The sequence below is a fragment of the Podarcis liolepis genome (genome assembly GCF_965112155.1).
Source record: "Podarcis liolepis genome assembly, chromosome: 15".
Classification (NCBI taxonomy): domain Eukaryota; kingdom Metazoa; phylum Chordata; class Lepidosauria; order Squamata; family Lacertidae; genus Podarcis; species Podarcis liolepis.
In genome coordinates, this window is record NC_139566.1 from 1,873,187 (window position 1) to 1,885,600 (window position 12,414).

At 44.0% G+C, this 12,414-nt stretch overlaps 1 protein-coding gene across 1 annotated transcript in view; it reads left to right on the forward strand.

The window, feature by feature from the left end:
• LOC310694144 (hemicentin-1-like) overlaps nucleotides 1–12,414 on the forward strand; it is a 107,101-nt gene that overhangs the window by 43,197 nt on the left and 51,490 nt on the right. Inside the window, exon 5 of the mRNA XM_083476931.1 lies at nucleotides 1,575–1,919. Coding sequence (XP_083333057.1) covers nucleotides 1,575–1,919 — 345 coding nt within the window. The remainder of the gene's footprint in view (nucleotides 1–1,574; nucleotides 1,920–12,414) is intronic.

The following is a 12,414-nucleotide window of genomic DNA, read 5'->3' on the forward strand; positions in this document are numbered from 1 at the left end:
CATGACCCAGGACCGGACTTTGACCGCGCCAACGGTAACCTCCCCCCGGGACCAGCACAGCTACAGACGCTTGATGCACATTTGGCTACAGAGACCTTCCCTGGAGTCCACAGGGTCCCATATCTCTCTCCCCCCCCCCAATTTTAGGAAAACAATTTTGCTTAATTTAACATATATTGTTCTATTTTCACTAGTGCTGCTTGTATTGCTTGGAACACTTTATGATCAATGCATACAAAACATGCATGCACTGATGTGCACACATTTCCCTAGTACATGCAAGTTTGTACATATTAATTGGCTGCTAAACAGAAAAACAAAATTCAGAGAAGTGTGGATTTCATCTGTCATGGATGGTTTAGCTAAGATTCCTGCATTGCAGGGGGTTGGAATAGATGACCCTTGGGAGGCCTTCCACTTGTACCATTCTATGATTCAAACTAAATGCTAAAAGTGACAAGGTGTTGCTAAACAGAGATACAGAAAAGTTAATACCTCAATATGTGGTCATAGTGGTAAAAATAAGACCTGCAACTGACACACAGAAGTTTTGAATTTCTGTGTGGGCACCTTGTGAGCATTTCCTGTTTTTAGCTCACAGCTTTCTCACTGCCTCAATTGCTTTGCGACCTTTCCCTCTTAAAGAGAGCTTTGGGGCTGTGCGCTGCAGCATTTATTATGCCTGGAAATAAAAGCAGAAGCCTGTTGCCGTACAACTGTGGGCAAATCAACTCTCCAGCAGCATCAGCCACACTCGAGGATCCCTATATTCCTGGCCAGAAATATTCATGAATTTTGTGAGCAGGAGCCACGGGATCCTTCTCCCCTTTGGTCCATTGATCTTCTCTTCCTTGGGTAAGTCCTTGGGAAGAAAAGCTGAATGCATAGAGTGAAAAGCTATAGGTTTGCTTGGTCATGAAAGGGAAAGTAACTGACAATGCTGAGTTCATCTGGACAATAGGCCTCCTCCCTGAACCCCTCCCCCAATCTCTGGGTCAATGTGTTTTGGCACCTGCTGGGGGCTCACATTCCACTGACAAGAGCCCCCACCCCACCAGACCTTCTCCTCTTTCCACCACTACTTTCTCATTCTGGCCCAATCAATGGTGGCTATTCATGGGTCCAGGGGTGGGGGACAGGGAGGAGTTGCCCATGCAGGATCCCCCAGAGGGACCGGTTTGACTGGAACAGACCCTGGGGAGCTCAATGAGCCATCTACAGGAAGGATCCTAGAAAGGTCTTAGTGGGGAGGGTTCCCCTTGTCCCATCCAAGCTCCCTGTGAGTCACCCTAGTGTGCATCACTGGCCTTGTCTTCAGAGATGCCATAGGGACGCAGCACGGGTTGTGTGGTGCCCTTAGGGAGGGACAGGATGGGGCACCACACTGAAGATTCACCTCTATTCCCTACCATTCACACCTGCAATATAATTTTTGGACCCTCCCTCTTATGTTTAAATTGTTGTCACCACCTCTCGGACCTCATGAAGGAGGATGGATAAGAAGCTAAAAACGATAATGATACTAATTTTCACCTTTGTTTGTATCTCCTCCCCCACCACCCACCCCTCACTAGAAACTTTAAGACATGCAGTGGGGAATCCAACCCATCAGGTGAAGGGAATCCTGGGAGAATCAGTCTTGTTTGCTGTAAATGTATCCTCAGCAGTAACAGTGGAGAAAATGGAATGGGACTTTTACCCACAAAGGGGTGGCCTGGGCTTTTGGCTGGGGGAATTCAGTCATGGGAAACTGGAGAACCCAAGTCCCACCGACCGGTTTGGACAACGGCTAGACATGGTGGATGAGACAACACTGAGGATCAAAGACCTGGAGTTGGATGACAGTGGGATCTACAATGCTCGCATCTGGCTTACTAAGTCACAGTTTCAAGAACAGAGTTTCAGCCTCACTGTTTATGGTAAGTGGCTCATGGAATAGGATCAGCAGCATTTTGCAACATAGGTACTAAGAGGCACGTGGGACACAAAAATTCTGTTGCTTTCATTTGTGTTGCACAGAGCTAGTGCCAACACCACAGATACACCACGAAGTGGAATCCAAGACTCCAGGGGGATGTAATGTGACCTTGCGATGCCACACACCTGGAAAGGAGGAGCTCAGTATCTCTAAGAGTCAGCAATTCTGTCGGTTGTTATTAGAGTATGTTTTGAGAAACTCTTATTGTTCATTGCAGGTGGACAGTTTGGACCCTCGGAATTCATCCGTGGTAGACAGTACTGTTTCCTTGGTGGGAGAGTTGAATACCTTCTTTGCCCGATTTGAGGTGACACCAACAGTGGCTCCAACAGAGCTATTGGCGTCACTACCTAGAGGGAATGCTGCCAGGTTGGAAGAGGGAGAAGTGAGGTGAATATTAAAGGAGGTAAACACGAGGAAGGCTATGGGCCCAGATGGGGTGGCTGGCAGGGTGCTAAGAAACTGTTCAGACCAACTGGCAGGAATCTTTATGAAGATTTTTAACCAGTCACTGGCCCAAGCTACTGTTCCACCCTGTCTGAAATCCGCTACCATTGACTTCCGGTCGGTGCCAGCGCTTAATGGCGGTCCTACCTCCGAGCTCCGGAGAAGGACTGCTTCGCAAGTTCGGGTCTTACCCGCTACGGCAAGCGGGGGACCCCTAAAATCTCAGGCGCTGAAGCCTGAGAACAAGGAGACTCGGTGGGCACCTTTGCGCCCCCCGGTACCGTGAAAGAGCCTTTTTAAAGGCTACGGATCGACATCGGGAGAGAGCGCGGTGCTGAGAGTCGCTACCCAGCCTGCGAAGTGAAGCCGCGTCGCCATAAGCGGAGAGCGCCGATTCCTTCCTGAAAAGAAAATTTGGACTGAATTCCCGTGAGTAAGAGCTGGAAAATAATCGGGACCCTTTAAATTTTAAAAATTGGGCTAAAAACGGGGAGATTTAAACAAAGGAAGTCTGCCTCCCCCCGACTGCATGAAAGTGAAAGCAACGGAACTCTAAACTTGCATCCGTTTAAACCCGCTCTTTGATCAGCTAAACCGGACATTTAGACCTTTGATCTCCCCTCCAGCTAGCAGGGCAGAGGGGAGGTGAATTTGATCAATAACTGCAGGATCTATTGGAAGTAAAAAACCTCTGCTGTCTCACCCATTTGAAAGCATGAAACGGTCTGCCTTCTTAGCACACTGAACTGACTTTTCCCTGTGAAGTGATACTTTGATACAAAGTTTCCACAGTGCCTGGCTACTGTATAATACAAGAAGAAACAGCATAAACTGGGCAACTGTGGCAATTTGAAGTTACAAGTTCTTAGTAACATTGACTTTGACTGTGTTAATCTCCTTTTTTACATCTTGGACAGTCTCCTTTGTTTTCGTATTTGGAAATTTTGCTCTATGGCCATTTTGATTTGCTCCCTCTAGAGGATAAAGTAAAGTCCGGCACGGCCTAAGACAGTGGAATTTTCCAAGGGAGAATAAATCCCGTGGGAATTGACCTTGACATGAGTGGCTCACAAGAAGAGATAGTCACAAGAGCCAAGACCAAGCAACAACAACAACAACAGCTGCAGCAGCAACAGGTAAAGAAAAGAGGCTCAATCTCAGGCGCAACAGCCGGATCAGCAGGAACAACAGGACAAGACAAAGGAGCAGCCGTCTCTATGGAAGCTGTGACAGATGCCCTGCTCAAGATAAACCAAACTCTGGAGTCTTTGACAAAACAGACTTCAGAGAACACACTAAAATTAACAGAAATTTCAGCAAGATTAAACCAGAATACAGAATCTATAAATAAATTGGTGGAGGAAAACGCCACCACGCGCCAAATTGCGGAAGAGGCCAAAGCCACTGCTGGAGAGACACAGGAGAAATTAGAGCCGATTGCCAAGAAGGTCTATGAACATGATGCAACTTTGGCCTTGTGGGAGTTACAGAGGAAAGAGAGAAACTTAAAATTAAGACTGATTCCGGAGAATGAAAGAGACAACCTTGTGGAATATTTGACACGGGAGTTTGCGGATTGCTGGGACCTTGAGGAAGACGAATTCAAAATTACGACTGCCTTTAGATTGGGTAAAAAGCAAGACAGAAAGACCCCGAGAGACTGCTTGATTACACTCAGATCCAAGGAGGAAAGAGACAAAATACTAGGACTACACTTTGAAAAGGCTTTGCAAATCGGAAATTCAGCTGTACAGATCTTCAAAGACATCCCAAAATACATTCTGGACTTAAGAAACTTCTACAAGGACTTGGCTCTTTTGCTAAAGAAAAATTCTATTCGCTTCAGGTGGGAGTTCCCACAAGGACTGTCATTCGACTACAAGGCAAAGAAGGTGAAAATAAAGACAATCCAAGACAAGGACAAATTTTTGGCAAGAAATCAGGAGGACCTCCAGAAGGGGACTGTGGATCCGCTTGCAGAACAGAGGAGAGCACTAGAGATTTTGAATCTCTCGATTGGACAAAGACCACCACCATCAGAAGAAGAGCAACAACTTGGAGCTGTTGGAGGAGTTTAGAAAAATAACAAGATGGCCTTGCAATTTCTTAGTTGGAATTGCAATGGGCTCAATGGGCCTTTGAAGAGAAGGCAGGTATTTCATATATTGAACAGAGAACAATTGGACCTGATATGCCTACAAGAAACACACATAACCAGAGCCCACAAAAGACTACTCATAAATAAAAGGCTAGGACAAGAATTTATTTCATCAGATAAAGTCAAGAAAAGAGGAGTTGTAATATACGTGAAAGAGAAATGGGCCCCAAAAATGATATTCAAGGACGAACAAGGGAGATATCTGGCAGTGGAGATACAAATACAAGGAGAAAAACTTCTAGTGGTTGGAATTTATGCACCAAATGAAGGCAAATCTGACTTCTTTAAGAGACTCCATGAAACCCTCACTGACTATCTGGATTACAATATGATAATCATGGGAGACATGAATGGCGTGGTCTCCACCAATATGGACAAGGCACAAAGACTAACAGTTAGCAAGGAAGGGAGACTCCCTAAGACTTTTTTCGAAATGACAGAAAATATGGACTTGATAGACATATGGAGAACAAGGAACCCTCTGGAGAGAGAGGGAACTTTCTTCTCCCAAGCAATGATGACCTGGACCAGAATCGATCAAATCTGGGTTACTAGTGGAATGGCCCCAAAGATTAAGAAAGTGGAAATCTGCCCAAAAACTTGCTCCGACCATAACGCCGTGAAGATGGAGATGAAACTCACAATAACTGGTCAATTTAGATGGAGAATGAATGACACCCTCTTTCGAGATAAGGAGATTCTCACGAAGGCCCAAAAGACTCTAAAAGACTACTTTGAAATAAATTTGAGGACCGACGTGGAGAAAAGAGTGATCTGGGACGCAAGTAAAGCGGTTATGAGAGGATTTTTGATTCAACAAAATTCAATAAAGAGGAAAAAACAAAATGAGAAAAAAGAGAAGATTTTGGAAATGATAAAGGAAGGAGAGAGAAAATTAAGAACAAAACCAAAATCTCAGGACATTTTAAGAGAGATCAAGTTATATCAAACACAATATATGGAATTGATGAACCAAGAGATTGAATGGAAGATAAAGCAAATGAAGCAAAAGACTTTTGAATCAGCAAATAAATGTGGCAAACTTTTGGCATGGCAACTGAAGAAAAGGCAGAAACTAAATACAGTTACAAGCCTAGAGGTGGATGGAAAGAATATATCTAAACCTAATGAAATTAGAAATTGCTTTTTAAGTTATTTCAAAAAACTTTACACTCAAGGCCCGCAAAATGAAGAAGATATAGACAAATTCCTTGGAAAATATGGATTACAAAACATCTTTCATCAAAGTAAGATGGACTTGAACCAGAGAATCTCAGAACAAGAGATAGAGGCTGCCATTCAGAATATGCAACTGGGCAAATCTCCGGGACCAGATGGACTGACTTCTAGATACTACAAATCGCTGAAGGAATGGCTGACTCAACCACTAAGAGAAGTTTGTAATGAGATCCTTGAGGGAAAAAGGGCACCTGAATCGTGGAAAGAGGCATATATTTCACTCATACCAAAGTCAGAGACTGAAAAGACCCAACTCAAGAACTACCGCCCAATATCACTCCTTAATGTGGATTACAAAATTTTTGCAGACATTTTGGCAAAAAGATTTAAAAGAGTCTTGATGGAGAAGATTCATAAGGACCAAGCAGGTTTCCTCCCTAAAAGACACCTGGCAGACAATGTAAGGAATGTAATAGACATTCTGGAAAAGCTAGAGGTGAATATAAACACTAAAGCAGTATTGATCTTTGTGGACGCGGAGAAAGCCTTTGACAATATTTCTTGGAGTTTTATGAGGAAGAATCTTCATGGGATGGGGGTAGGCCAGGGTTTTGAGAATGGTATGGCTGCAATATATTCTGAACAAAAAGCTAAACTGATTGTAAACAATGTTGTGACTGAGGAACTTAAGATAGAAAAAGGAACACGACAGGGGTGCCCGATTTCCCCATTACTTTTTATTTCAGTTCTGGAGGTGTTGCTGAACATGATAAGAAATGACCAGCAGGTCAAAGGTGTGCAGGTCGGAGCTAAACATTATAAGTTAAGAGCGTTTGCAGATGACCTAGTATTGACTTTGCAAGAGCCAAACACTAGTACGAAAAAGGTTTTAGAAATAATACAACAGTTTGGCCAGGTAGCTGGATTTAAGTTGAACAAGCAAAAAACTAAAGTTTTAGGGAAAAACTTAACAGATATGGAAAAGGAGAAATTTCAAGAGGAAACAGGTTTGACTGTGGTAAAGAAGGTGAAATACCTAGGGGTTTACTTAACATCTAAGAATGTGAATTTGTATAAGGACAACTATGAAAAATGTTGGTCAGAAATTAAAAAAGATCTAGAAATATGGTCAAATTTGAAATTGTCAATGTTAGGCCGAATTGCAGTAATTAAAATGAATGTATTGCCTAGAATGTTATTTTTGTTTCAGACCTTGCAGATTCTTGACAAGATGGAATGTTTTAAGAGGTGGCACAAAGACATTTCGAAATTTGTCTGGCAGGGCAAAAAGCCCCGAATTAAATTTAAGATATTGACAGATGCTAAAGAAAGAGGGGGTTTTGCCCTGCCGGACCTAAAATTGTACTATGAGGCAGCAGCTTTTTGCTGGCTGAAAGAATGGATGCTCCTCGAGAACACGGACATTTTGGATCTGGAAGGTTTCAATAATGCTTTTGGTTGGCATGCATATCTTTGGTATGATAAAGTTAACAGTGCCTTTAAAAATCATATTGTTAGGAAAGCATTGTTTAATGTTTGGATAAGATATAAAGATCTATTGGAAAATAAAACCCCTAGATGGGTGTCACCAGTGGAGGCTAAAGCAGTGAAGAAACTCAATATGGAGGTCGGATGGCCGAAGTATTGGGAAATTTTAGAACAGGATGGAGATAAGTTCAAACTACAAAGTCAGGAGAAATTGAAGCATAAAGTAGAAAATTGGTTCCAATATCGTCAAATAATGGAATTTTTTAAACAGGATAGGAAAATCGGTTTCCAGGTGGAAAAATCAAAATTAGAAACCGAACTGTTAGAACCCAATACTAAGAATTTATCTAGAATGTACAACTTGCTGTTGAAATGGAACACACAGGATGAAACAGTTAAATCGGCTATGATTAAGTGGGCTCAGGATGTTGGACATAACATTATGTCAGCTGACTGGGAATGGTTATGGAACACCGGTATCAAATTTACGGCATGTAATGCCTTAAAGGAAAACATCATGAAAATGGTATACAGGTGGTACATGACCCCAGTCAAGCTGGCAAAAATCTATCATTTGCCCGATAATAAATGTTGGAAGTGTAAAGAGACTGAAGGTACCTTTTATCACCTTTGGTGGACATGCCTGAAGATTAAGGCCTTCTGGGAAATGATCTATAATGAATTGAAAAAGGTACTCAAATGTACCTTTCCTAAAAAACCAGAGGCCTTTCTTTTGGGCATTGTCGGCCAATTGGTGACAAAGAAGGATAGAACTTTTTTCATGTATGCCACAACAGCAGCAAGAATACTCATCGCAAAGTATTGGAAGACACAAGATTTACCCACTGTGGAAGAATGGCAGATGAAAGTGATGGACTATATGACACTGGCCGAGATGACAGGCAGAATCCGTGACCAACGAAAAGAGACGGTGGAAGAAGAGTGGAAAAAATTTAAAAGCTATCTTAAGGACTACTATAAACTTAATGAATGCTAAAATGTTGTGGTTTCCAGAAGCAAAAGGGTACAGGGATACAAGGCTAGACCATAAAAGAGGACTAAGATGATAGAGATTGGAAAGTAACAATTGGGAGTTGCTAGTTGAATTATGGACATTGGGATGCAGAGAGGGGGGGTATGGGGAAGTCCAAGAAAAGAGGTTTATGAAAATACGTTTGAAACTATACGTGTATGTTTGTCATTTTTAGTGTTTGTTTGTTTTTCTTAAAAATGTTGTAAAATCAATAAAAATTTTATAAAAAAAAAAAAAAGAAATCCGCTACCATTATACCCCTGCCAAAAAAACCAAAGTTAGAGAGTCTGAATGATTTTCAGAGGATGCTGTGGCAATGGCTTTACATGCTGTCCTGACTCATTTGGAGAAGCAAGGGCACTATGTGAGATTGTTATTTGTAGACTTTAGTTCTGCATTTAATAGTATTCTTCCAAAAGATTGGTGCCCAGATTTTTAGACCTGGGACTTCCACTGTGTTTGTGCAGGTGGATATTCGATTTTCTATCAAACAGTTCCCAACGGGTCAGGATGGGTTCCCACGTCTCTGGGGATCTCATCATGAATATGTGGATGCCACAGGGGGGGTGTTGAGCCCGCTTTTATATACGCTCTATACAGTTGACTGTGCCCCCAAATACCCCTGTCAAAAGATCATTAAGTTTGCAGATGATACAACGGTAGTTGGAGAGGGGGAGGCGGCCTATAGGAAGGAAGTTGAGCAGTTGGGGGAGTGGTGCAGGAAAAACAACTTACTCCTTAATTTAAAGAAAACAAAAGAGATTATTGTGGACTTTAGGAAATGTAAATTGAATATTCAGTAACTAATTATTGGACAGTGTTCTCGAAGCTACAAACATGAGTCTGACCAAACTGCGGGAGGCAGTGGAAGGCAGGAATGCCTGGCGTGCTCTAGTCCATGGGGTCACTAAGAGTCGGACATGACTAAACAACTAAACAACAACAATTATTGAGGGGAAGTTCGTAGAACAGGTCTTGATGTTTCAATTTCTGGGAATGGAGTTGAGAAATGACCCAACCTGGGGAGAAAACAGCAAAGACCTGATGAAGAGAGCACAGCAGAAGTTATATTTTCTGAGAATCCTCCGGAAAAATAATCTCTCCAAGGACCTGTTGATGGCATTTTACCATTGTACTGTTGAGAGTGTATTAACTTCTGGTCTGTGTGTGTGGTTTGGGAGCTGCACGGCCAGGGGAAAAACAATGCTGTCCAGGGTTGTAAAGACTGCAGAGAGAATAATTGGGTGCACACTTCCCACCTTGGATCAAATCTCTGCTTCCAGGTGTCATAAGAAAGCTGCAGAGATAGCGCAGGATAGTGTGCACCCCGGAAATGATCTCTTTCAGCTTCTGCCTTCTGGAAGAAGGTGCAGGGTTAGAAAGACTAGGACTAGCCGCCTGAGAAACAGTTTCTGCTGAAATGTGATTTTGGTTTTCAGCGCAGTGTAAGGAGTCTCTACAGGAGTATATTGTATTTAATTATGGGGTATCAGAGTTTAAGGGGGCTAACCAGGCTGGGATAGCAGGCTTGTGGGTTTTTGAATATCTGATGTATATTTTCAGTTTCGTTGTTCTGTATGGGACAATGACAATAAAGATTATCATATCATATAGCTAAGATTCCTCCATTGCAGGGGGTTGGACTAGATGACCCAATTCTACCATTCTATGATTCTATGATTCCAATTCTACCATTCTATGATTCTATGATTCAAATTTAATGCTAAAAGTAACAAGGTGTTGCTAAACATAGATGCAGAAAAGTTAATACGTCAATATGTGGCCACAGTGGTGAAAATAAAACCTGCAACTGACGCACAGAAGTTTTGAATTTCTGTGTGGGCACCTTGTGAGCATTTCCTATTTTTAGCTTCACTGCCTCAATTATGTTTCGTTCTTTCCCTCTTAGAGGGAACTTTGGGGCGGTGACGTGCAGCATTTCTTATTCCTGGGAATAAAAGCAGAAGCCTGTTTCTGTACCAATGAGGACAAATCAACTCCTCACCAGCAGAAGCCACACCTGAGACTCCCTATATTCCTGGCCAGAAATATTCATGAATTTTGTGAGTAGCAGCCTCGTGATCCTTCTCTTCTTTGGTCTATTGATCTTCTCTTCCCTGGGTAAGTTCTTGCAATGGAAAGCTGGATGCATAGTGTGAAAAGCTATAAGTTTTCTTGGTCGTGAAGGGGAAGGCAACTGACAATGCTGAGCTCATCTGGAGAATAGGCCTCCTCCCTGAAAGTCCCTCCCCCCCCCCCCATCTCAGGTTCAATATGTTTTGTCACCTGATGGGGGCTCACATTCCACTGACAAGAACCCCCACCCCAACAGACCTTCTCCTCTTCCACCACTGCTTTCTTATTCTGGCCCAAACAGTCATGGTAGGTGTCATGGGCCCAGGGCGTGGGCAACAGGAAGGAGGTGCCCGTGCAGGATCCCCCAGAGGGACCGGCTAGACTGGGACAGACCCTGGGGAGCTCAATGAGCCATCCAAGGGGGTGATCCTAGAAATTTCTTAGTCGTGAGGGTTCCCCTTCTGCCATCCAGACTCCCCGTCAGTCACCCAAGTGTGCAGCACTGGCCTCGTCTTCAGAGCTGCCAGAGTCAGGCTATGATTCAACCATTCTATCTGTGGCATCACTGGCTCCACCTCTGGAGCTGACCGAGGCTGCCCCACCTCATCTCTCAGGAGGCGGCTGCCTTCCCTGTCTGCTCTAGAGGAGTCTTCTCCCACCTTGCATAGGTCCCAGAAATGCCAGAGCAAGTCAGAGCCACCCTCCCAGAGGAGTTACCATTTTCTTGTGCAGCCCCAGGAACATGCCCTTGTGCTGCGCTGAGTTGCGCCCATCCCATCCCCATAGAATGATGCTTTTTGGATCAAAGTCTTAACTTGCCTAGCCACAAGTGGCACCTGCTGTATATTCAGATCATGTCTTGCCTCTGTATCATACCAGTTTGAGCATTAGAAGCTTGAGTAGAAACTATGTGTGCTGCATCACACTCTTGACTGCTGCTAAACTTTTGATCTACTAAGACTGCAAGATCTCCTTCACATGTACTACTAGCAAGCTAGGTGGCCCCCATCTTGTATTTGTGCTGCTGGTTATTCCTGCCTAAATTCTCTCTGAATTGCTATATGGTGCCCCTGCAGCCTCATTCTCAGCCACCCACATTTAAATTTTCATGAAAGAATTAAAAACTGCTCTGCCACCTTTTTATTTTAAAATAAAACAGCCCCAGTTCAAGTGGAGTGCATCCCTTTTGTACAGGCCCAGGTTGCCCCAGAATGTTCCCAAGAGCAAAACGAACCCAAACTCCTCCTCTGAACGCTATCATGTCATCCACACATTGAGACCACACAGCCCTGCTTGTCCATCTGGCCTTGCATATGGAACTGGTAGTATTTCAGAGAAAGCTACCTTAGAGGTCCAGACTTTCAACATCCTTCCCAGCACCCTAAATTTGGCTTCCAGGACCCCTAGACTACATTTCCCCATGTCACTGGTGCCAACATGCAATGTGACCACTGACTCCACCCCAGCACTGACTGCCAGACTATCTAGCCAATGAGAGGCAGTGGAGGAAGCCTCTAGGGCACCTAGGGCGGTGTGCCCGGGGGGTGGGGTGGCATATACCACCTGTCAGGAATCAGTTTGCAGAGAAGGGGGGAGAGACCGGAATGTACAGAGAGCCTCCTCAGATGAGCAGCTGTACTTCATCAGAGTCCGAGGAGGAAGGACTGTCAGGAGACACAGAAGATGAGAGGGAGAAGATTATAGTAGAGAGAAAGGAGCAGCTTCTGGCACTTAGTTTTTCATGTATGGAGAGGAGGAGAAGGGGGGAGCGTTTCAGGAAGCTTTTCTGCTGGAGGGGGAACAGGCGAGAGCCACTTCTGGAAACTGAAAGTGATTGAGGCAGACGTGCTTTCAAGAGCTCCGTATTGTACATAGTTTTGCACTTAATAAATCCTGTAAAAGACAAGCTGGAATCCCGGGCTGTTATCTCTGCAAGCACCCACGTATCACCTTGACACCACCCATAGGTGTGCAGCATGGGGCGCATGGCGCCCTTAGGGAGGGATGGGATGGGGCGCACCGCGGGGCCTAAGCCGCACTACAGCTGGGTGGGAG